We start from the raw sequence: 26,628 nt of genomic DNA, 5'->3' as shown, positions 1-26,628 counted from the left end.
CTTTGTTGGCCCTGAGACTTCAGAAACAGGAGGCAAGCTCAATCCAAGTCCTTTGAGAGCACTTTTGAAGGAAGACAAAGTCCTTCAAGGAGAGTAAGGAGCACCAGGCAGAAGGGCAACAAGCAGGAAAGTAGTCCTTCAGCAGAGCAGTCTAGATGAGTCCTTTGGGCAGCCAGGCAGTCTCTCTGACAGAGTCCAGGTGTAGGACCAGAAGTGTCTGATTTGTTGGGGTCAGAGACCCAGTTTATATACCCAAAATGCCTTTGAAGTGGGGGAAACTTCAAAGAGTGGTTTTGAAGTGCCCTTTCAGCCCAGTCCTGTCTGCTAGGATCCCTGTGGGGGGTTACCACTCCATTGTGTGAGGGCAGGCCACTGGCCTCTGACGTTCAAGAGAGAGCCCCTCCACTCTTCCTGCCCAAGGAGACTCATTCAGTATGAAGATTAATGCAGGTGTGAATGAGTGTCCTGTGTATATGATAGTCTGGGTGGAATGCACAAGGGGAGCTGTCAATCAGCACAGACCAGACTTGAATTGGAGACATGTCTGTAAGGCACAGATGGCAGTAAGTGTAGATAAATGCCCACTTTCTAAAAGTGTCATTTCTAAAATAGTAATATTAAATCCAACTTCACCAGTAAGCAGGATTTTCTATTACCATTCTGGCAATACTAAACATGACGGGGATACTCCTTCCAGATCTTAATCTACGACTTAAAAGTATACAGGGAGTGCAGAATTATTAGGCAAATGAGTATTTTGACCACATCATCCACTTTATGCATGTTGTCTTACTCCAAGCTGTATAGGCTCGAAAGCCTACTACCAATTAAGCATATTAGGTGATGTGCATCTCTGTAATGAGAAGGGGTGTGGTCTAATGACATCAACACCCTATATCAGGTGTGCATAATTATTAGGCAACTTCCTTTCCTTTGGCAAAATGGGTCAAAAGAAGGACTTGACAGGCTCAGAAAAGTCAAAAATAGTGAGATATCTTGCAGAGGGATGCAGCACTCTTAAAATTGCAAAGCTTCTGAAGCGTGATCATCGAACAATCAAGCGTTTCATTCAAAATAGTCAACAGGGTCGCAAGAAGCGTGTGGAAAAACCAAGGCGCAAAATAACTGCCCATGAACTGAGAAAAGTCAAGCGTGCAGCTGCCACGATGCCACTTGCCACCAGTTTGGCCATATTTCAGAGCTGCAACATCACTGGAGTGCCCAAAAGCACAAGGTGTGCAATACTCAGAGACACAAGCTGAAACGTCAAGACTGGGCCAAGAAATATCTCAAGACTGATTTTTCTAAGGTTTTATGGACTGATGAAATGAGAGTGAGTCTTGATGGGCCAGATGGATGGGCCCGTGGCTGGATTGGTAAAGGGCAGAGAGCTCCAGTCCGACTCAGACGCCAGCAAGGTGGAGGTGGAGTACTGGTTTGGGCTGGTATCATCAAAGATGAGCTTGTGGGGCCTTTTCGGGTTGAGGATGGAGTCAAGCTCAACTCCCAGTCCTACTGCCAGTTCCTGGAAGACACCTTCTTCAAGCAGTGGTACAGGAAGAAGTCTGCATCCTTCAAGAAAAACATGATTTTCATGCAGGGCAATGCTCCATCACACGCGTCCAAGTACTCCACAGCGTGGCTGGCAAGAAAGGGTATAAGAGAAGGAAATCTAATGACATGGCCTCCTTGTTCACCTGATCTGAACCCCATTGAGAACCTGTGGTCCATCATCAAATGTGAGATTTACAAGGAGGGAAAACAGTACACCTCTCTGAACAGTGTCTGGGAGGCTGTGGTTGCTGCTGCACGCAATGTTGATGGTGAACAGATCAAAACACTGACAGAATCCATGGATGGCAGGCTTTTGAGTGTCCTTGCAAAGAAAGGTGGCTATATTGGTCACTGATTTGTTTTTGTTTTGTTTTTGAATGTCAGAAATGTATATTTGTGAATGTTGAGATGTTATATTGGTTTCACTGGTAATAATAAATAATTGAAATGGGTATATATTTGTTTTTGGTTAAGTTGCCTAATAATTATGCACAGTAATAGTCACCTGCACACACAGATATCCCCCTAACATAGCTAAAACTAAAAACAAACTAAAAACTACTTCCAAAAATATTCAGCTTTGATATTAATGAGTTTTTTGGGTTCATTGAGAACATGGTTGTTGTTCAATAATAAAATTAATCCTCAAAAATACAACTTGCCTAATAATTCTGCACTCCCTGTATGAGTCTATGAGAGGAGCAGGCCTCAGAGTAGTGGAAAACAAATTTGTGAGTTTTTCCCTACCAGGACATGTAAAACACATGAGTACATGTCCTGCCTTTTACCTACATAGCACCCTGCCTTATGGGTTACCTAGGGCCTACCTTAGGGGAGACTGATATGTAAAAAGGGGAGTTTAATGCTCGGCAAGTAGTTTTAAATGCCTAGTCTAGGTGGCAGTGAAACTGCACACACAGGCCGTGCAATGGCAGGCCTGGGACATGGTTACGGGGCCACTTATATGGGTGGCACAATCAGTGCTGCAGACCCATTAGTAGCATTTAATTTACAGGCCCTGAGCACTTGTAGTGCACTTCACTATGCACTTACTGGTAAATTAAATATGCCATTTGGGTAGGAACCAATGTTACCATGTTTAGGGGAGAGAGCATATGTACTTTAGCACTGGTCAACAGTGGTAAAGTGCGCATAGTCCTAAAACCAGCAAAAACAGGGTTAGAAACATTGAGGGAGGTAGACAAAGGTTTGGGAGGTGACCACCATAAGGCTGTTAGGTCTTACAGAAGCAATGTCATAAATGCTTGCCTTTTTGAAGCACTAGTTGTTGCCTACCAGTCTTATGGAGATGGTACTAAGTCGATCACTCTAAATATTCTCCCTTTCCTCCAACTCTGCTAGTTGCCCTCCTCCACCCAAAAAAATATATCAGTAAGACTCTATCTCACACTTCACTTATGAGCCATTTTTGCTGATCAGATCAATGTATTCATGGGATGTTGGTGCCACATAGCCTTCCCTAGTATCCTGGGTATTGGGATTGCATTATATGAGTGAATGAGGGGACTTCAGTTTGAATGGGGGCATTAAGATGTTAAATTTGGACTCTCACACTTCCAGTGCCTTCACTGACCACAGTAATACATGAATCTGTCAGAGGGATTGCGTCCTATCTTTCTTTAACTTGCCCCTGTCCCCTTCACCCTTTCCTTATAATTGTTTCTACCTTCCTCTTCTATACTGACACACAATGATTAGCGTAGGTGACCAACTCAGTTAAACCTTTCGTTTGCCACCCAGTAATATTGTTCTCATTTGCTCCTGGATCATCAAATACAGTCCCTGCACATAGGCATCTTTACATCTTCGTGAGCTTGTTCCACGGAGTTGGTAATGCCTGAATTCCTCTCATAACGTATTTAACCTTTCTTAATAATCTGCTGGGGACTATCCTTTATTCTTCTTCCAATTCGAAATCTTTGTCCAGTTGGTCTTGAATGAATTCACTTCCATCACAACATTTAAAAGCTCGTCTTTGGCTGCTGCACCATCATCAACCGGTGCATTTCATGCCCAACTGCCTTTCTCAATCAATAATTCTCTCCCTTTACTCTGCATCACCAGTCTCAGCCCAGTCTGCCCTATTAGTCCTGTAACATTCAAATACGTTCAGTAATTCCTCACGGAATATCAAAGATTTTTCACAAATATTAGGTAAATGCTTATTGATACTGGCCAAGTTAGCTGGGCACCATGGGATATAAATGGTCATTCTTCCTCCTGGGCTGTGGTACTCTCATAGGGTAAAGAAAAAAATAGGGGACTATTCTCAGGGCTCGTCTTAGTCAGTGCTACTAGAGGATGGTGTGTGAACTTTCCTAGACATTTAGCATTGAGGCTCTAGCTAATCGTTGTGCCGGTCATCTGAGTAATAGCTTGAGAAGTTATCCTGGGTAATGGTCAGACTGCAAGCTCAATCTATTTGGTGTGTAGTGGAGAGTGATCGGACCAATTTGTAAATCAGGTATGTGGAACTGTGGAGTCAGCCTCATGATGTGTGATTCATGCGCCTCCTCTAGGTCTTTGCCACCAACCACACTGTCAGTCACCTGTCTTGCTGCATTCGCTAGTGCTTACCCTGGGTGCTGGCCATGCAGCTGACACTGCCCCGCTTTCAAGCGTTCCATTCGGAGTGCCTTCTGCGTTGGTTGCTGGCCTGCAAATTGTTGGGGCATCCAGTGTATCTTCCTCCTTGTCTTCTTCAGGTTTGTATTTCTCAGTGGTAATTTGGGGAAATACATTAGGAGAAAGTATACAGTATAAGCATATTTCCTAACCCTCTCCTGAAAGTGACTGCTATGATATTTAGAGTTTCTGATGGGTCTACTTCATCCCACCTACTTGGGACTTGTGTCTCTGGTTTGCTTGCTCATGACAAGTCACACAATTGCTGTTGTTCACTATCTACTTTCTTTCTAGGGTCCTTTAGCCTTCTCTTTAAATTGTTTAAATGTTCTAGATCAGAGGCACCTTTCTCTAGAAAGCACTTTTCCATCTCCACTTTTTCAAAACTCTGCATGTACTCTTTCCATGGTAGTGTTACATAGCAGGTCGGCAGGAGTCCCTTTTGCCAGGGGTATTCATGTTTAGATTTTCTCGCCCCCATCCTCATCGCCTTTTCTCACTTAAAAGGAGATCACACTTAACTATGTCTGTCAGGATTGTGCTACTCCTTATCTCATAAAGGTAGGGAGGGTAAATAGAAGAGAGGACCTCACATATGTCTGAGTAGTCTCATGGAGGGAGGATGGGAAGATGGGAACTGTCCTACACAGTATTGTGTTGGTTTTACCAATACTGGCCACAAGTTCAGTGAAAAAGATTTTTTTTTTAATATATATTTTTATTTTTCCTGCATGATCACGCCATATACAGACAGAGTTGCAATTGTACATTTCAGTACTATTCAGTTTAGGCAGTACTCTATATTGGGATCACAATCAAGCAATTTAACACAAACCCCTCAACTATCCCCCACCCGCCCCATACTGCTTGCGGTCTCTCTCAGGTCTGAACATGCTGTACATTCAATATCTATTATCTTTTGTTGTTTGTTTTTATATCTCATTATATTCCCCAGCACTTTAGCAATGTCATCTCGTTCGCTCTTCACAGGTGTTTACATCTCACACCCTAGGACTCCCTCACCCTTCCTTTCAGTGCTCTACAGTAAGCTTAATTAACTCCCAACACATGTATGGTGGTTAATCATCACTCAGTGTATTTGGTTGAGTATCTTGTCCCCCAAGGTTCTGCAGCATCTGAGCCAAGGCCGCTACATCCCCTGCTAATTTGTCCTCTGTGCGGACATGCTTTATCCGAATTTCTTCTGCTACTGCCCATTCAGTGAAATCTCGGTATCAATCTCCATAATTCGGGGGAGTGGGGTTAAGCCATTTAATCGCTATGCGACGTTTAGCCAACAAGAGTCCCAGCACCATAAATTTGTGGCTTAAATGTTTCCCTCTAACCGGGTAAGCAATAAACCCAGCAGTATCTCCTTGGGAGTATGTATCAATTTCCACACTGCTGCTCTCTCCAAGGCCATTATTATACTCTCCCAGTAGGAGATCAGAGCCTAACATTGCCATACCATGTGAAAATAATCTGCAGAAGCCGCATCACAGTGCCGGCAGTGAGGGGATCACGCAGGGTATATACGCTGAAGAATGTTCGGGCCAGGTATGTTTGATAGTTATAGTTATATTGTATAAGTTTAAACCTGGCATTTGAACTGCTGGTTTTAGCCCCTCCGTACACGTTTCCATTCTGCAGCCGAGACCTCCTCTTCCAGCACCCAAACCCCCCCCCCCCCCCCCCCCCCCCCCCACTTACGTTGCATTGCTGGAGTAACACTCAGAGCATCCTCCTCAGTGCTTTATAAAGGCGTGAAACCAGTCTTTGCTTCCTTCCTAAGGACAATAATGCATCTAGGGTGGCAGAGGTTGGGGACTCATCAGGAAATCCAGGCCGCTGACCACGTGCCGTTGCCGTTATCTTTGCATATTGTAGGAATTGACCTCCCCCCAACTGAAATGCATCCACCGCTTCTTGCTGGGTAATGAATTTCCCCCCAAGATAGAGCTCTGCCGCTACCTCAAATCCCCCGTCTTTCCATCATTTCATAGAGATGTCCCGAGCGACTCCCAGATGGGTACATCCCTAGAGTAAAGGTAGCCACGCAATACAGAGGACACCTCTCGGGCCAATACACTTCAGACCTGCTTCACTATGTAGGGGGCCCCTTCCCTCAGCACACGGTTCACCAGGAGAAAGGCCTAGCAGGCATGTGGTCCGCACCCATCTTGCAACAGTCTGTTCTCCCAGTTATCTTCAGGGTCAAACCAGTGTACTGCATGCTGCAGCTGAGAGGCAAAATAATAAAGCTCCATAAGTGGGAGTTCAATGCCCCCGCATTCCCATGTTTGTCACAGAATATTAATTCCCACCCTTTTTCTCCTACTTACCCACAGCAATTCTAAAATTAAACTATCTATTTGTGCAAAGTGCGATCTAGGCACCTCGTATAGCATAGTTTGCAAGCTATATAAGCAGCGTGGCAGGATAACCATCTTAATAATGGCCGCTCTGTCCATCAGGGAAAGCGGTAGCTCCTTCCAGATTCTGAGCGAGATCCTCAGGCCCTCTAGTACTCTGCATGGTTGTGGTCATAGTATTTATCAGCCGTATTTACCAATCATAACCCAAGCTATTGAAGGCCCTCAGCTCCCTACGGTAATCCAACCATCGGGAGGGCATCGGTTCGGTCTCCAGCCAGAGCACCCATTGGGAACAGGTAGGATTTATGAAAACTTACACAGAGTCCAGAGCACTCCCCAAATTCTCCCAATGCCTTTAGAAGTACAGGAATCCATGATTCTGGGTGCCGCACGTAGTCTACCACATCGTCTGCGTGGAGGGAAACTACATGGGTATTCCCCTCAACCTGCAGGCCCCATGGGTGCAGTAGGTCCCACAGATGCATCTCCAATTGCTCATAGCCATAGCAAACAGGAGTGGGGACGTGGGGCAGCCCCAAGACCATTTCCCCAGTCCGCACGCAAGCAACTGGGCTCCGGTACAAGAGTTGGATCCTAGCAGTATACTTCAGGCCGAACCCCATCATGGCCATAACCTGCCAAAGATACCCCCAGTCCACAGAATCAAAAGCCTGCTCTGTATCTAGGAGAGCAAATGCTACCAGCTTGTGCCACTGTAAATAAGTGTGAAATATGTGGATAAGACTATGAATATTAAACATAGTGCTGCGATGCAGTATAAAGCCACATTGATTCTCATGGATAAGGCAGGCCAAATGTGGGAGCAGACGCGCCACCAGAATTCTGCTTAGTATTTTAAAATCTATATTCAAAAAGGACAACAGTCTATATGCAGCAGGGTCTGTCGGATCCCTATCTGGTTTGGGGATAAAGGCCACCCAAGCCTCCCTCATCAAGTCCGGTAGTCTACCACGGGCTGACGCCTCCTGATATGCCGCCAATAGCTTCCCAGCCAGGATATCAACATATTTTTGGTAAAACTCTGCCGAAAAGGCATCAGAGCCAGGCTTTATTGACGTTTTTAACTGTTTTATGGTCTCTTGTATTTCTTCCTGGTTAATGGGGGCCTTCAACAGGGTCTTGGTGTCCGGCGTCAGCCCTGGGAGTGTGACCCCAATTAGGAAGGTCGTCCCGACCTCTGGTGGTCCATCCCCAGGCAGAGCATAAAGTCTGCCCAAGTGGTCACGGAACACCTTATTTATTGCTACCTACGTACATACTCTTCTGCCTGCTCCATCCACTAGTTCAGTAACAGGTGTATGGTCAGCATGCTGTTTAAGCAGACGTGCCAAGAGTGCGCCCGCTTTGTCGCCCTCCGCATGTAGACATTGCCAATCTTCTACTAGCACCCGCCTAGCCTGCTGCCAGTCTTCCATTTTGTGCGGCTGCGTCGGAAGGCATTTCTCCAAGTCCCGGAGCCTAGCCTCATGGTCGAGTACGTCTTTTTCGAGTTGTCGTCTAACTCCATAAGTTGCATGCATGCAAAGACTCCTGATCACAACCTTCATCGCTTCCCAGTCACAACCCCTAGTCGTGGACGTTCACCAATTTGCTTCAAAGTATTGCGCTAGTCCGTACTGAGCTGCTTTGGCAAACGGGGCATCCGTCAATGCCTCCGGCCGCAGCCGTCATGTCGGAACAGCGGGTCGTTTATAACCTTTATTCAAATGTATTAGGAGAGGGGAATGATCTGATATGTAGTGGGCCAAATATGCAACAGATTGTATCTGAGGGGATAGGGTCTCGGATACTAAACAATAGTCCAGTCTGCTATAAGTGTTTGCCGCTGGGGTAAACAGGAGAACTCCTTATTAGTAGGGTTCCTATGGCGCCAGAAGTCCTGCAACTGCAGTTCTCCCATAGTATCTACCAACTGTCTAGTGAGGTGGGGTTTCGTGCGTTGTCGCAGAGGATCACGGTCCAGCGAACCATCCAAGACACAGTTGCAGTCTCTTGTTAATATAATCTCTGCCATTAAATATGGGTAGGCAGCCCGTGCTACTTCACCAAAGTAGATTCCACTATCTACATTTGGGGTGTACACGTTTATCAAGCAAAAATCCCGGCCGTCCAGGTCCAAACAATAGCACATATCTCCCATCGGGATCCAATACATGACCTGCCCGTTGGGGCCAGCGAAGAGGCTCTACTCTACGATGATTTATGGGTCACAAGGTCCCTGTTTGTCCGTCCCGGGGGCCGGAAATACCAAACTGTAGCGTAAATTTAAATTGTGCATCTTTTTCTTGGCGTCCATAAAGGATTTCCTAAGGTTCTGCACCTTTTGGGTTTAGTTTGGGAACACTAAGATTTGGTGGCTGTTTTACAGTGGCTGTCCATCATTCCGCACGTGCTGTAGGATCATGTCACAGTGTCTGTAGTAGAAGAAACAAGCAATACTAGCACGCTGCAGCGCCCCCCGGGCAAAGGGGAGGCTTCAAGGCCCTATGGGCTAGTTCGACATTGAAGAAGGGGGTATGTCCATCTTGGGGGCAGGGGGCCTATTGTTACCAGACAGTGTTCCAAGAAGTCTTCCACGTTGCGCCCTCTACCCCCTCCAGGAAACCCACAAAATGCAAATTGTTGTGGCAGGATCTACTCTCCGCGTCCTCCTCCCGCTCTTCCAATCACACAGTAAGTTTCCGGAGAGAGGAGACAGTCTCTTTCAGGGCATCCACCTCCCAGTTAAGCACTCCAATAGTGTCTTCCGCTTCTGTCACTCTCTCTGCCACTTTACGGAGGCCTGCCCGCAGCAGTGTAACATCCACGGCCACTGTGTTGATTTTGGTGAGCAGTTCAGTGCGTGTACCCTTGATTTCATTCAGGATATCAGACATGTATAGTTCCTGGGGGTCGCCGCTCTCCGCAACGCCCCGAGTGTCCTCCAGAGTGTTGGTACCCATCTTGCCTTTGTCGTAGGTGACCTGTGCATAGTTAACAATCTTATTTACCTGAGACTGCCGTCCCCCTATGTCTTTGCCCATATCTCCTAATCGTATCAGCGACCTTCTATCGAGGGACGGAATTGGCACAATACAACATCACAGGCCCTCCCAGTAATGTTCTTAAGACACTAGGGCCCGTATTTATACTTTTTTTTAGCGCCGCATTTGCGCCGCTTTTTGACGCAAAACGGCGCAAACCTACAAAATACAATGGGATTTTGCAAGTTTGCGCCGTTTTTGCGTAAAAAAACGACGCAAATGCGGCGCAAAAAAAGTATAAATACGGGCCTAGATATTCCCTGGCAACCTTAAACCTCCCAGTCGCACACTTCAAGTGTTTCCCCCACGTGGCACACTAGTCAGGTAGCTGCAGACATCAGTTGCGCCATGTCCTCACTTGCCACCAACCAACGGCACTGCCCGTTTGCATGCACAGTGTTTTATCGACTCCCCAGCTGGCCTCGCGGTTTCATGGCGTCTGCCCACACAGGCTGTATATGTTGCAGAAGCTACTTCCATAGGCCCTCGTCGTATTGTGTTCCAGGCCAACACCATTCACGGGGCGGGACCCTGCCAGGTTTCAGCCTGCTCTCCCCTTCAGGCTCATCCATCACCCATGCTGCCACCAGGGCCACCGATCAGTCTGTCCCAATGCCCGGTCCTTCTTTCTCGGGCTGGCTGCTCACTGCATTGAAGGCCGCACCACACCGTGCCCCAGCCGCCATATTCTGTTAGCGCTTACCTGTTATGGTGCATAAGTTCAGGGGCCCACGTCTTACTGTGGTCGAGGCCCAGCACTACTGGTGGGGAATGACTCCGTCAGGACCCATCTCGCTCCCCACCAGTTTCATCCAGCATCCGCTTCTCCGCACCTGGCTCGCAACTGCTCACTGATCTCAGTGTAGGCCGTGCCAGACTGCGTCTCTGCCGTCGCCGCTGCTCAGTGCTACTCACTTCACTAGTGTTTCTCTTTTCAATGCAACCAATGTCGGTCCAAAGGCAGCTGTGTTCTGCTCTTTGTGCTGTGTGTCAGAAATTCCAGGAGAAAGTCCTTAGCTTACCAGATTTGTTTCCTCCCATTATGGGAAGTTCAAAAGACTCCTTCAGACCGCAAAGAGTACCTACACTCAGTATCCTCGTCTTTAAAGACTGATTTAGCTTAGCCATTGCATGGATTTCCAATATCTTCAATACAAGCTATAGCCAGTCTCCCAGCTGAAGAGCTCTAAACAGCTGCCTGTTGAGGGAGTCTTTCGTCATTGTCCCATATCTTGGCAGCGTTGCACATGACACCCTGGACTTGTATGGTAGACCTCAAAGACCCAGCATTTCTATCTGGGGCCCTCAGGGAAAGAAATTATGTTCATAACAGAGGGGGGCATTATCAATAATAGGTTTTCATGATATTACGATGAATTCATATAGACAAAAGCAGCTGTGTGCACACTTCCCACACACCAAAACCTACCTGAGGCACCAACTGTAGCTTGCTGTGAGCTATTTACTTCCCATGCTGAGGTTATGCCCAGCTGGTGCAGCAAGCGCTGGCAATTTTAGAGAATGCCCTAGGCCATACAGTTCATCTAGTAAAGCTGCCATGATTATTTACAATAAAAAGGGTGCAAGAGTTTGCCTCAGCATCTTACACCCCTAATGGTACTAATTCTTGACATATAATACGGCAATCTTGAGACTATGGTGGCCACCCTTTGTGTAATGCTTGCACTGGTGTTATGGTGAAAAGTCTTTATATATTACTATCTTTAGTGGCATAATGGTGGTCATCTCTAGTATAATACGTGCACTGGAATAATATTTGCAATTCTTGCTATTTTTAATATTATAACTTATTGTTGAGGTCTCAGCCTTCCATACACTCACTCACCCATTCATCCTTCCTTGTATTCACCTACTCAACATTCATTCACCGATCCACTTGCCAGATAATTATCCATGTACTCAGTCATTCGTCCATCCACTCACTCGCCCATCCAACCATTAATGCATTCTGACATCCACTGACTCTTCCATCAGCACAGCCACACACGCAAACTTGCCAGTCTTTGAAGCACATTTGGTAAGAAAATGCAGTACCAATTGGATTTGCCAGTGCGTTTTTAATTGCTGTGTTCTGCATAGTCAGCCCTCTTTTTTACAACCTCTTGAGCTCAGCCAGAGTAGCCAAAATATGCACGAAGGGATCCAGGTTGCATTTTGATAGAGTAATTGCACCAGACCTAGATGGCCCTGCACTCAGATTCGTTACACTGCCCTAGTGTCCATTGATGGCTTCTATAATTTCCAACCCTAGTCCGATGCGTGGGGATATTTCAACAGACGATTCATTTGTGGGTAATCCGAACTGAAGGGAAGTAAATTGTTCTACAGGGGGACAACTATAATGATTATTATAATGACACCAACATCCTGCATCATGTAAGGGACTGATCTGGCAGTTTTGAGCTGTAATTTCTTTGAACACAAGTTAGTCTATTAATAAAATGAATAGGGACGTTGGCATGGATTTCTGTTCAGCTGAAGGTTGGGAAGCATTCCAGGTACTTCATTTATTGCTGCACTCCTGTTCCATTCCAAAACATCAGCTCCCATTGGCGGAGTCTGTAACCCCTTGAGATGTTCCTAAAGTAGTCAAAACTAAACTAATGCTTGGGTGATAAAATTCCAATCTACAGAAAGTCAGGCACATCTACCGGAAAACCTGATCAGCATGTGGATAAGGACAATGAATGGATCTTGTTTTCTGCCTCTCACATTTCTATGTTACTACGACTTTAACACATTTTCTGAGTGTCAAATGCAAGGACTGCAAAACATAGCCAGCATGGAAATATGAGGGATGCATTCAGATTTCAGTTACATCGCAAGGCTGACTGATCAAATTTTACATGTTAGTACATGTAAGTTAGTTGTTTGTAGGCATCGGAGGGATCGATAGTTACTATTGGCCATTGTGCATTTTTTCAGGAGTGAGATTAGAGGGGGAGGAGGAAGTAATTAATTAAACTTGTTTTCTGGTTGCTGAACATGCTGACTAAAAATTCTATCTACTTCATAATTTGCAGGTTGCTGAGCAATACGCCTTTCTGTACAAAGAACTTGGACTTAGAAATAGGAGTAAATCTGCAATAAATGATTCTTAATCTAACGCCTCGACGTGAGGGGTTTGAAAAGACCTTAAATCCTGCATAAAAGTGTAAATTTGAGACCCTCGAGGTCTCCTCTGTGTTGTTTGTATATGTATCCTAAATTGTGCTGATTTATATATTTTTATGATTAATGATATTTGTACTTTAAAAATATGTATCAGTAAAGTTTCACTTGTCTACATTTTCTATGTGTTTACTGTCATTGTTCCCTGCAAAACACAACAGAAAATTCTCTGTCCTATCCCCTGCTCCTTTCTTTCTCCTGGCTATACGCCCAACCCTTATGAGTGATTTGATTTGCAATGTATTTTTTGTTGTCAACTTTTTAAAAAAAACTTTTCCGCTCACTGTTCAAAAGTGTTGAAATATTTAAAAGACATTTTTTCCCCACAATCCATATGTATTATAAAATGTATCAACCATTTCTCTCCAGTCTAACAGTTCTTGTAGAGTAAGTTTAAAGCCATTAAATAGCATGCTTTTTCTGACACATAACAATTGTTCTTGAAGTTGTCCTTGGTGTGCACTGGCTTGTTTGTTTTGTATTCGAGGACCAATCCTTCTCCTTTCTCAGTTGGAATGGACCCAAAATCCACGCTCTTGCCATTGTTATTGAAATTTGTGCTCAGTCGTATTTGTGCTTGCCCCGGAAGTTCAATGCCTGCAACCTGCACATTTGTCCTTGAAGCGTTTCCAAAATTAAGCAACATCATAAAGGTTGTGTCCAAACCATCAAACTCCCTGACATAAGCAAAAACATCTTTGTCGTTGTAAATGAGACAGATCCACCCTCTATGAATGGGCAGTTCGTTCTGGCGAAGTAAGCTTAGCTCGCGGTACAAATTCAGAGTGGAGTTAGGGTGAGCTTTTTGATTCTGCAAGAAAAATAAAAGGGAGATATGTGAATATGGTGCTATTGCAAGTTTTCTTCCTGTGTTGCCCACAACATCCCTCCATGTTCTAACTCAGAACATTAATGTAGTATATCCACTTGAGCACTTACTGCACCAAATTGGTACACTGCTTAAGCGTGAGGGAGTCCCTAATCTGAAGACTCTGGTATATAATATAGGCTTAGAGCCCGCCGTAGCCAGCTTTACCGTCCATTAAAGGCCTGCTCCAATGTTTTCGGCTCAGGCCTTTAAGAAGGAAGCGAGACATTAATTGCTGGTATAACCCAGCTACGAAGGGCTATAAGGCTATTAGAACATTCTGCCACTACAGTACAGAATGTTCTAATAAATGAAACAAAATCCTCACCGAGCCAGTTAAAGCCCAGAGCACTCCATTGTCTCCAACGGAGCTCCCAACAGTCCATTGTTCTATTATCATATACATTTAACAGGCTGTGGCAATGTGATGGAACTGTAAAGCATTTTGCAGATAGGTTCATGGCCCTGTCACAATTGACATGTACATTTTGCTGTGATACTACCTGAGCCTGCCACCAGTGGCAAATTCACCAGAGCCTAAGGCGTAAGAGGTGTCTAAGAACGACACAATTATCAGAATTCTGCAACTTCCCACCCAACTTAACTTAACCATTCAGTGATGAATTACGGATGCAATTGTCCCATTATTTTAGTTAGTAACATTCTTGTTGACTACAATATAGATTGTGCACCAAGGAGGAGAAGCTGAGCATTGGACTATTAGTAGGTGTAGTGGGACGTATGTGCACTCTAGGGGTTTACAGTGTGGCAGACGTCAGGATATTGCCAACAGTGTCCAATGTCATTATTTAATGTCAAGACCAATACAGCAAACACAAATATGTTACATCCTCTCAGTGTTGTAGTCAATGTTGTGCCACCTTTCCCACAAATCTACCATTATTTGATGCCAGGAGTCTGCATTTTACTGTCCTCTGGAATGGTGGAACCACTAACCTAAAGACTGAAGCAGACCCTGATCTCAAATGTTGAGGCATCATATCAGAGAATTCCATTAGCATTAGGGTTAACTGCATGTTCTGAACAGAACAGATATAGGTAAAAGTCACAGAAGTCATTAAAGGTATTTGCCAGTTACTGTGATAAAATTCCTCAGTGGCATGGGTAGCTGTCTTCTGCATGTGTGAAACGCATTTTACTGTGTGCTGTTTAACCTAAGTTTAAAACCACCAGTGATTTGGCAGTGGGATCCAGATGCTCACCTCTACGTTTATCGTGGTATAGTCTTCGTTAACGGGCAGCCATGTTTCATTGGCTGTGGTGAAACCAGCATTAGGGTTTGCATCCCACTGCATTGGTGTTTTTTCTGGATCTTCGCTCTGGAATCATAAAATGCATATTATCACTGGCACCAACATCTACTGTGTCATGCAACCAGTAAAGATAGGGTCTGATGAGTAAAAGCACTAACACATATATATCACAATTAGTTATATTGGATTACAACAGAAAAATGATTAGCCACATGAATCTGAGAAAAGAGCTGTTAACCGTATTATAACACAGGCTTTACGAGTTTGAAATTATATTGTGTATAATACTTGTGTCATGTTTTGGAGTATCTTGCAACGTCTATCCCTGGGGCAATGCATATTTTCTGAGGGTAAAACTACCACCTGAGCCATGCTCTGGGCACACCTCCCGCTTGAGGATGGAGTCAGTAGTCACATCAGCATAGAGGGATGGAGCAATGATGTTGCAGCATAAATCAGTAGACTTTCTTGCTGAGTTGTGGAGAGTGCTTGGACCTGCACCTCGGTTCCATAGCGTCCTAGCAGCAGAAGTGGGAGCAATGAGTCACAGGAATATAGCTGCTGAATGCCATTTCGGGAACTAGAGCAGTACCTAGGGAAGGAGTACCTATCTACCCTGCTCTCAGAAAACAGTGAATGAAAGTCTTCAGTCCCGGTTCACATTTGCTTATCATTCTGGCCAGAGTGGACCAATTACTCAAATATTTTGTTGTTGTTTGAGCTTTGCCTGTTTGTGTTTCCAACTTTCACGCTTTGAAGGGGGTCCTAAAGGTGTAGTATGCAAAGGGAAAATCTGTGTTTACAAACACACTAAGCAATGTCTGAACAAATAAAATAATAAATGCAGCACATCTGCGCTGTGTGTTTTTTTTTTCTTTTTATATCTAAGAGTGATTTGCATTGGACGTATCCCTAGCTCAAGTTTGCCAGGTGGATCCTAATGCAGAAGCCGGTATAAGGGTAGCCCATCCTTGCCACTATATTGCTGTTTATGGTATGCACTGAGACGCTTCGACTGTGGAAATGTATCTGAGTTTAAAAGTGAAATAGTCTGCCATTGTTGCCTGAGTCTTGGAGACGGGCTGTTCAGCAAGTGCTGCTTCCACTCGGTTGTTTCAGTTCATTTTGGTGACTCAGGAGGAAGGCTTCCTGCTCTATGGGCCTCTGTACAGCGGCGACTCCTCTGCTATGGTGAAGGAGCGTCACCCCCCACCAGCAGCAGCCTCGGCAAATCTTTAATAACGAAAAGATAATAAACTGTGTTTATTGTCCTTTCATTGTTAAAGGGGTGGGGCTAAGGGGGATGATGGGGATGAGGGGAGTGCACTGTGCACTCCCCTCAGTGTGCATGTATGTTTGGCCGGCTGTCTCAGGCCGGCCAAACACACATGCACACTGTGCTTCTCCTCTTTGGATCGGCACATTGGCTAATTCGGTTCAATTGTATTTGCGATTTTCCATCATTTACTTTGTTTTTCTTGGTCTAATGATTTCTGTGTTTATAATAAACAGAGCCAGGTAATGAAATGAGATTACCACTCTGTGACTTTCGAAACTTGTATTATTTGAAGTGGATTGCGAACTAACAATATGGGATTCTAATTGGGACCTACGCTCGACTCCACTGCATCTTCTTTTCACATCTCCAGTGAGAATAAATCCGTATTCATTTTCTAATTAATCTGGAGCAATCCAATTCAGTCCAAACCAGCACATGTGTAAAGTACAAAAGCCAAAGAAGTGCATCCAGCCGCTAAGAAAAGCAAAGAGAACTGCGAAAAACTGGAAAAATATTGTCATCACATGTGCAAAAATTGATAGTTGCAGGTAGGTTAATATAGTACTCAGTAGCATGAAAGAAAGGAGTATTGGCAAGGCCAATAGTTCTGACTTATTGTCAGGGGCCGCTCCTCCTTTAGGGCGGAGGAGCGTCACCCTCCCCCCCACCAGCAGCGACAGCTGCAAACCTTTGAAAGAAAAGGATAATAAACTTTGTTTAGTATCATTTTCTTTTAAAGGGGTGGGGCCATGGGAGTGACGTGCACTGAGGGGGAGTGGCCAGCACTCCCCCTCACAGCGCATGTATGTTTGGCCGCCCGTCTCAGGCCGGCTAAACATACATGCGCAGAAGGCTGTGCACAGGCTCCCAGTCTGCCTGGGAGCACCATGGCTGGGCGCTCCCAGCCAATCCTGATACTGCTTTGCATCAGGATTGGCCGCAGGGAAGGCTGGGAGCCTGTGCCTGCATCAGCAAGACGGGAGAGGAGCAGCGTGGACGCTGCGAGAAACGAGGTGTTTTATTTATTTTTTATTTATTATAATGGTTTATTTCTTGTGCGCCTCTGCCTGCGCACTTCTCCAAGCCCCTCTAAGCACTGCGAGCCACTCCTGCTTATTGTTACGGAAAGGTCTTGAAGGGTGGCTGTCAGAGCCAGCAACAGGGAACACAAACCTTTCCAAGTAAGCCAGCACACACAACTTACTTATCATTGCCAAAATCCCAACCCCATCATACCTCTGCCTCACTTGCTGCATGCCCTCCTATCTGCAAAGCTGAAAGTGAGTGTCTGGCTTTTTATTTGAGTGTCTGCGGTTCTCTCTTGTATGATGTTAGTGTGCAGACCAGAATTCGTCAACTTAGATGGTAGACTAAAAGCTCCAAGTAGAAGTGCCCAAACTCATCTATATCCTTTGTGCCAGCTATTGTAGATAGGACTGCTGGCCCTATTGTCCGCTGCGTGCCACTATGTCACTTATTATGACATTCTGATGGGGGATTGGGCAAGCAGGTGAAACGATGGGTGCTCGAGCTGCCAGCAGAATGAACTTATCTGCATAGCCCCATTACCTGGCACAGCAAGGTGTCCAACTCCCTGCACATAATCACACTGAAATGCATAGTCCTGGCAATTCAGGAGTGAGGGGATAGCTAAGCCACACTGCTTCCCACAGATGTTATTGTCAATGTAAGTACTGCCGCACAAGGCTTACACATTGTCCAAGAAGCAACGTGTTCTGCCACCCGCTCACAGGCTGCCTCCTCCTGCCCACGAGTAAACTGCTTGTAGTGTCCCAGGAGACAGTTCCTGCTGCGAGGATCAGCCCTGGCACGACCCAATCCTGATGTGCACACATCTTCAGCCTTTTTAAATCACACTCCCTAAAAGTTCACCACTGCCAAGCCTACTAAATCCATTGAAGGTACTCTAATGTATTCGTTAATTATTGTTGTTGGAATAAATACAGATTCCACAGTCAGTGTGTCCAACTGTTCTGTGCAGCCTGGCTGGCTGAAACACACCGTGGGCAGGCAGCTACCATCTCCTAAACATTTTGTTTTGTTAATAATGTGATTTTGACTGTTCAATCAAGTGGCCTGGCAGGATAGGGAAGATACTTACCATAGCAATTCAGATTCACCAAGTCCTTAGGTTCCTTGGTGGTATAAATAACCATTCTCTGTCTCCAGATCGCCCTTGCATTTTGTTCACATTCATGACGAACTGGAATTGAGGAAATCATGCACAGAGCCCAGAGATGGGTGGGTCTGTCTCAGGAAACATGCACCATGAAGTAGGTGTACGTGTTTGATCCTCTAGTATCTGGAGGTGGTAGAGTACTATTGTCCTACCCATAGGGGTTAAGAATCCAAGAATTTGGTAATTTCTTATCTCCCCTATTTACCTTTATAACGTTTCCTTTATACCTTTCCTTTATTTGACTCATAGCTGAAATGTTGATGTTTTTTTCTTCCTGATTAGAGTTCAAAATCACACTTACCTAACCTAATACCTACAGCATCCATGAAGTTATTTTTGAGGCTGGGATGATAAATGCCCGATAGGCTGCTCCTCCGCAGTCACCTCCAGGCATTGTGTTTACTCATAGCCGGCGTGTTCCAAACGAAGCAGTCACAGCAGGCCTCACACTTGTAGTAGAGATAGGTCAGTAGTTGGTCGAAACTATCTTACAACAAGGTTCGACGTCTTTGTACAACAGGTTAGGTTGACAGTTTGTTTTGTTTAAATTTGGCAGTTTGCATTACTTACAGGATCGTGAACCCCAAAATTGTGTTCACTCTGATTTATCTTCGTGGTATAATCTGTCATTCCTAGTTCTTCACCATAGTAAGTAACAGGTGTGCCTGGAAGTGTCAGAAGGAGCATATTTATAACATTTGTATATTCTTTTCCAACACGGGATGCTATGCGAGGGTTGCTTGGACTTCCGACCTAGAGAGAAAAATGTAAACTTTTAATATCAATATAGAACATCTACAACCCCCATACAATGCCTGTCACTCACCACTCTTGTTTTATTCAATTGTTTTGTTCGTGTTAGCGTTTCATTCATTTGTAATAAACCACAACAAAAATGTTTTGTATCCCACTTCTCTTAAAATCCACTTTGAATGTTATTTTAAAACAATATTTAAAGTTACATTTTTTGCACTGGGTGTCAGTTTTGTTTTTGATTGTGGAGTATTAAGGAAAAGGACCAGTTCTAGGGATAAACTCAGGATTTTTCCTTCTGCCTATTAATACTTCATTCACATCCTAAAATTACTCAAATATTTTGTTGTTGTTTGAGCTTTGCCTGTTTGTGTTTCCAACTTTCACGCTTTGAAGGGGGTCCTAAAGGTGTAGTATGCAAAGGGAAAATCTGTGTTTACAAACAGACTAAGCAATGTCTGAACAAATAAAATAATAAATGCAGCACATCTGTGCTGTGTGTTCAGAAAACCAAAACATTGTGGCTGTCCTGTACTATCAACTATGATTGGGGGCTGGGGGAGGGGTAGAAGGGCCTGCACCAGCCGCCATGCTATATTTTCTTCCACAGAAAAAGGAGTCAAGCCATTTGTTTTTGCTAATTCAGACAATCTTCTTGATCTTGTTCAAAAACATGGGTATCAAAATCTGCAGCTGAAAACAGTAAAGCTGAGTCCCTTGTCAATTTCATGGAAGTCTAGTTTGAATGCTCAATACGACCATGACTGTCAGTTCACCAAAAGGCCAGGAGTAGCAGAAGAGACATCACATGCCATGTGACCTTTATTTCACTCACACACACATGCTTACTCATACATACATACACATCACATACACACATACTCTTTCTCACGTAAATGAGCTCTCACCTGCACACAACATACACTTAAAAGCATTTGTAACGTACCTCAGCTGCCAGCGAGGGTCACATTCCAGCTAACTGGACTCCATTTTTAATTGGGACAAGCTCCCCCTGTCTTCCTGAACTGATTTCGCCACCTCTGAAGCCAGGTGTCACAAATGCAGCACCAGGTGTCGCAGCTGAGACCCCTGGCGACCCCTAAATGATATCTACAAATAAAACTGTTTCCATGCCAATAAGTGGACGAAAACCAAGATGTTATTGTTTTCCACAGATTGCTGAAGATGGGTGTAAGGAAATGCCTCCTTGGCATGGTTACCCCCTGACTTTTTGCCTTTGCTGATGCTATGTTTTGAATTGAAAGTGTGCTGAGGCCTGCTAACCAGGCCCCAGCACCAGTGTTCTTTCCCTAACCTGTACTTTTGTTTTACACAATTAGCACACCCTGGCATCCAGATAAGTCCCTTGTAACTGGTACCCCTGGTACCAAGGGCCCTGATGCCAGGGAAGGTCTCTAAGGGCTGCAGCATAGCTTATGCCACCCTGGGGACCCCTCACTCAGCACAGACACACTGCTTGCCAGCTTGTGTGTGCTGGTGAGAACAGTACGAGTAAGTCGACATGGCACTCCCCTCAGGGTGCCATGCCAACCTCACACTGCCTATGCAGTATAGATAAGTCACCCCTCTAGCAGGCCTTACAGCCCTAAGGCAGGGTGCACTATACCATAGGTGAGGGCACCAGTGCATTAGCACTGTGCCCCTACAGTGTCTAAGCAAAACCTTAGACATTGTAAGTGCAGGGTAGCCATAAGAGTATATGGTCTGGGAGTCTGTCAAACACGAACTCCACAGCACCATAATGGCTACACTGAAAACTGGGAAGTTTGGTATCAAACTTCTCAGCACAATAAATGCACACTGATGCCAGTGCACATTTTATTGTAAAATACACCCCAGAGGGCACCTTAGAGGTGCCCCCTGAAACCTTAACCAACTACCCGTGTAGGCTGACTGGTTCTAGCAGCCTGCCACACTCGAGACATGTTGCTGGCCACATGGGGAGAGTGCCTTTGTCACTCTGTGGCCTGTAACAAAGCCTGCACTGGGTGGAGATGCTATCACCTCCCCCAGGCAGGAGCTGTAACACCTGGCGGTGAGCCTCAAAGGCTTACCCCCTTTGTTCCAGCACCGCAGGGCACTCCAGCTAGTGGAGTTGCCCGCCCCCTCCGGCCACGGCCCCACTTTTGGCAGCAAGGCCGGAGGAGATAATGAGAATAACAAGGAGGAGTCACTGGCCAGTCAGGACAGCCCCTAAGGTGTCCTGAGCTGAAGTGACTCTAACTTTTAGAAAACCTCCATCTTGCAGATGGAGGATTCCCCCAATAGGGATAGGAATGTGACCCCCTCCCCTTGGGAGGAGGCACAAAGAGGGTGTACCCACCCTCAGGGCTAGTAGCCATTGGCTACTAACCCCCCAGACCTAAACACGCCCTTAAATTTAGTATTTAAGGGCTCCCCTGAACCTAAAAATTTAGATTCCTGCAACTTACCGAAGAAGAAGACTGCTGAGCTGAAAACCCCTGCAGAAGAAGGAAGAAGACACCAACTGCTTTGGCCCCAGTCCTACGGGCCTGTCTCCTGCCTTCTAAAGAAACCTGCTCCAGCGACGCTTTCTCCAGGACCAGCGACCTCTGAATCCTCAGAGGACTGCCCTGCTTCAAGAGGAACAAGAAACTCCCTAGGACAGCGGACCTGCTCCAAAAAGACTGCAACTTTGTTTCAGAGGAGCAGATTTAAAGACCCCTGCAATCCCCGCAAGAAGCGGGAGACTTGCAACACTGCACCCGGCGACCCCGACTCGACTGGTGGAGAACCAACACCTCAGGGAGGACCCTCCGGCGACTCCGAGACTGTGAGTAACCAAAGTTGTCCCCCCTGAGCCCCTACAGCGACGCCTGCAGAGGGAATCCCCAGGCTCCCCCTGACCGCGACTGTCTGACTCTAAAATCCCGACGGCTGGAAAAGACCCTGCACCCGCAGCCCCCAGCACCTGAAGGATCGGAACTTCAGTGCAGGAGTGACCCCCAGGAGGCCCTCTCCCTTGCCCAGGTGGTGGCTACCCCGAGGAGCCCCCCCTTGCCTGCCTGCATCGCTGAAGAGACCCCTTGGTCTCCCATTGATTTACATTGGAAACCCGACGCTTGTTTCTACACTGCACCCGGCCGCCCCAGTGCTGCTGAGGGTGTACTTTTTGTGTGAACTTGTGTCCCCCCGGTGCCCTACAAAACCCCCCTGGTCTGCCCTCCGAAGACGCGGGTACTTACCTGCTGGCAGACTGGAACCGGGGCACCCCTTCTCTCCATTGAAGCCTATGCGTTTTGGGCACCACTTTGAACTCTGCACCTGACCGCCCCTGAGCTGCTGGTGTGGTGACTTTGGGGTTGCTCTGAACCCCCAACGGTGGGCTACCTTGGACCCCAATCTTAACCCCGTAGGTGGTTTACTTACCTGCAAAACCTAACAATACTTTACCTCCCCCAGGAACTGTGAAAATTGCACTGTGTCCACTTTTAAAACAGCTAAATGTGTTTTATGTAAAAAGTATATGTGCTACTGTAATTATTCAAAGTTCCAAAAGTACTTACCTGCAATACCTTTCAAATGAGATATTACATGTAGAATTTGAACCTGTGGTTCTTAAAATAAACTAAGAAAATATATTTTTCTATAACAAAACCTATTGGCCTGGATTTGTCGCTGAGTGTGTGTTCCTCATTTATTGCCTGTGTGTATGTACAACAAATGCTTAACACTACTCCTTTGATAAGCCTACTGCTCGACCACACTACCACAAAATAGAGCATTAGTATTATCTCTTTTTGCCACTATCTTACCTCTAAGGGGAACCCTTGGACTCTGTGCATACTATTCCTTACTTTGAAATAGTGCATACAGAGCCAACTTCCTACAATGGGTCACCACATATTATAGGAAAATGTTTAACATCAAAAAACATTGCTAATGGACGATATTTTTGGAGTTGTATCTATTGAGTGTTGTTTTTTTTTTTCAACAAAGGTGTGACTCAGGCCGCCTTTCGGGCCTTCTCAAATATGTCTGTTCTTAAATAAGCCAGTAATCATGTTATGTCCTTCAGTCACAACCCTTAATGGGCGTGGATCGCCTGAACAGAAAATGGGGTTTTTACTTTTCATATTAGCTTTAGTGTATCTTTCAAAATGATTTCTCTGAGGGAAGAAGTTAGTCCTAATTATCTGCTCATTTTAATTATCTGTAGAGCCTTCCACTGCTGCTGAGCTCAACTATATAAGGAATGTTTTCTCTTATCTTCTACACCTTACTACTGAAACATTTTAACAGTCTTACGTCAGCCTTAAGGATGTGCTAAGATGTTGAAATTGGGAAGGTGTGCCCCTGAAATATTGAGGTAGGAATTTCGATGGCACTAAATATTGTGGGAACAATATTGAAGGACAGAATATCAAAATATAAGTATACCTAAAGCCACATATATGTACCTTGACGCTGTATACATCATCAAAGTGCACAGATGTGTAGATACGAATAGTAAGCTATACTTCGTCCATATGCACTTACTTTTCAAAATGTTGCCCCTTAATATTCTGTCCACGATATTAGAGTAGCATGATGCCTCTACCCTCGATAGTCCTTAGTACAATTGTTGAGACTGTATGAGTAAGCTCTTTCAGTGGTCTAAATAAGTCCTTTAATGAACTATTTGCTTCCTTGACTGTGGCATCCAGATGTTCTCTTTTGTTGTGAAGATCGTGTATTTATATAAAAGCATGCCTGTTTTACCAGTGTCAAAGAATTAAAAGAATTATTATTCTGCTCTTTAGGCCAACTCCGTGTCATAAGATGACATCTCTTTTGATTCTGCTGAAAACCACAGGCTGTGGATATTTTTCTAAGAAGCTATTTTTAATGTAGCACGTTAATTAACAAAGGCTTGAAGAGTACCATAATATCATCCAACCCAGTAATTTACGTTCACATTATTAACTGATTTGCCCCACTCGTTCTCAATCCAACCTTTTAAGAGCTATGGGTTAAGTGATTTAATTCCAGCATGTCATAGTCAATAGACTACTGATGCTTCAGCCATATCTTCCCAGGGCATGTTAAACTCAATCAGGTAGTGGTATAACCATGTCAAAAATAGTGAAGTAATGGTATAGATAGTTAGCAAACCTAGTTAAGACATTGTCTATCACTGCCCCCGGGGCAAGTACTTAGTTTGAAATTCACCCCTTAATGTGGGTAAAAATCCAAAATCTTCTAGTGACTGCCAGACCTTTTCTGCTGCTTTAACATAAATAAAAGGTCATGGTTGTACCCATGAATAATGTGCTAAGCATTATAATTTGATAAAGCCAAACACTGCTTTAAAATACTGGAGGAAAAAACATGGACATTGCCTTAATATGTTAATGTGTTTTTCTTACCACCCAGTTCGGCCATTTTCCTTTTGGCATTGCTCTCATCCATGAATTTACTGTATCAAAGATGATGTTCCCTGATAATTCCTTATTTAAATCCAAGAGGTAAACATTGTATGGGAAATTTGCTTCCTCGATGAAAGAGTTTCCATAGTACATCATTGTCTTTTCAATGGCTTTTCCATCACTGGACTCCACACTCATAAACCTAAAGGGTCACAAAAATATGAACTATGTTTCTTCATACTCATGTATTAAAATGCATTTTTTATTTAATGAACACCAACATTTCTCTGGGTTACGGCTTCAATAAGCAGCATAGGACTTTCAAAAATATTGGCGAGGATCTCAGGGTAGTGACTCAAACGTGCTGAAAAAATATTTGAAGTATTTCAGTTCCAAATGGAAAATGACCCAAAAGTATAACAAGTTTGTTCTGTGTTATTAGGCGAGTATGAGGGTCCATAATGTCACAACTGTGAACTAAAGTTGCAGGTGTTGGTGCGAGTCCCATAAAGTAACTTAACAAATGGATTGCTATATGCCATATCAGGATTTGCGGACCGGTTGGAATGAGGCCCCATGTATAGGTATGTTACTTTCTTAGGGGCTGATTTACAAAAGCATTTATGAGTATGGAAAGTAGTACTACAGGAGTAGTATTTTACGTATGGTTACATACTTTTCATGTGTGAATTGATCTCTAAACATCAAGGGCCACATGTACGTAGCATTTTGCACGTCACAAACAGCGAATCGGGCCGTTTGCGATGCTGAAAATGCACTTTGGGATGTTCAGATCCATTTTTGCGATTCGGTAAACTATTTACTGAATCGCAAAAAGGATTTGTGAGTCGCAGTTAGGAAGGGGTGTTCCCTTCCTAATTGCGAGTCGCAGTCCCATGTATGATTGTTTTGTGACCGCGAATGCAGTCGCAAAACAATCGCAGTTAACACCAGTGTCAAACTGGTGTTAACCCATTGGCAAACGGGAAGGGGTCCCCACAGGATGCCTTCACTTTTGTGAATGGCAGTAAAAACATGTTTTCATTTTTTTTTTTTTAAATGCATCTTGCTTTCTTTTAAGGAAAACGGGCTGCATTAAAAAAAAAAAACTGCTTTATTTAAAAGCAGTCACAGACATGGTGGTCTGCTGTCTCCAGCAGGCCACCATGCATGTGAGGGCGGCCATTCCCAATGGGGTCGCAAATTGTGACCTACCTCATGAATATTCATGAGGTAGGTCATTTGCGACCCCCTTGCGAATTGCAGACAGTGTCATTGACACTGTTGAACATAAGGATTTGTGACTCGCAAATTGCAAGTCTCAAATCCAATATTACGTACATGTAGCCCCAAACTCCTTATTAGTAAAAGGGCAGAGTCCCTTCTGTTTATACAGACTGGTAATGAATATTACCTGAGTATTCTAATTTTATTCCCATTTTAGATGGTGGGCCACGTAAGAGTATGTAAAGGGTATTATTGTACTACGTGACATACTTCAAAAATGCCCAGATGAATTGCCACTCTACATAAATGTGAATCTGCATGTTAATCAGTTTTAAATGGTGAAGATGAGCTTGCATCACATGAGTTTTCTCTGCTATAAAGGAACTTTCTATATACCATAATGTGTTTAATGCCAGTAATGTTATCTTACCTGTATTTGTCAGCTTCTCTGCTGTACTCATTCATGGTCTGACGGAAACTGCGAACGATATCATGCATCCCCACTTGGGTTGTAGTGTAGTCATGGAAAAGTTCTGAATAGCTTGTAACGGTGTCCTTCAGCAACAGATAATATGACATTCTACATTACTGTTTAATTATATTTGTGCTGTTTTTAACACCACAGCTGATGTAACAAATGGCATGATACATCTCAAACAGAAAAATATTACAAGAGTCTCGCTAGCATGCAGGTTGCGCATCTTAACAAGCTAGGCATAAACGGGAGATCATTTCAAAACAATTTTATTTACAAATGTTATTGTTAGAAATGGGGTCTTTGGTTGGCAGTCAGGTTACCCCCTGTCCAAGCAAGGACCCTCACCCT

The 26,628-nt window shown here is 44.6% G+C and overlaps 2 protein-coding genes across 4 annotated transcripts in view; one reads left to right on the top strand and one right to left on the bottom strand.

Annotated features, from left to right (window-relative positions):
* The window catches only part of PREPL (prolyl endopeptidase like), a 419,271-nt gene extending 406,343 nt beyond the window's left edge, over positions 1-12,928 (top strand). For all 3 annotated transcript variants that reach the window (XM_069234002.1, XM_069234004.1, XM_069234003.1), the window contains one exon: positions 12,664-12,928. In XM_069234002.1, the coding sequence (XP_069090103.1) occupies positions 12,664-12,741 (78 nt within the window). In that variant the 3' untranslated portion in view covers positions 12,742-12,928. The remainder of the gene's footprint in view (positions 1-12,663) is intronic.
* SLC3A1 (solute carrier family 3 member 1) overlaps positions 11,678-26,628 on the bottom strand; it is a 73,742-nt gene continuing 58,791 nt past the window's right edge. The window contains exons 6-10 of the mRNA XM_069234005.1: positions 26,233-26,357; positions 24,576-24,777; positions 19,003-19,185; positions 14,903-15,019; positions 11,678-13,622 (exon numbers count right to left, since the gene is read on the bottom strand). Of these exons, the coding sequence (XP_069090106.1) occupies positions 13,182-13,622; positions 14,903-15,019; positions 19,003-19,185; positions 24,576-24,777; positions 26,233-26,357 (1,068 nt within the window). The 3' untranslated portion in view covers positions 11,678-13,181. The remainder of the gene's footprint in view (positions 13,623-14,902; positions 15,020-19,002; positions 19,186-24,575; positions 24,778-26,232; positions 26,358-26,628) is intronic.

The sequence above is a fragment of the Pleurodeles waltl genome, chromosome 5, assembly GCF_031143425.1.
Source record: "Pleurodeles waltl isolate 20211129_DDA chromosome 5, aPleWal1.hap1.20221129, whole genome shotgun sequence".
Taxonomy (NCBI): domain Eukaryota; kingdom Metazoa; phylum Chordata; class Amphibia; order Caudata; family Salamandridae; genus Pleurodeles; species Pleurodeles waltl.
The sequence above is the reverse complement of the archived record's forward strand: the minus strand, read 5'-3'. Positions and strand labels throughout refer to the sequence as shown.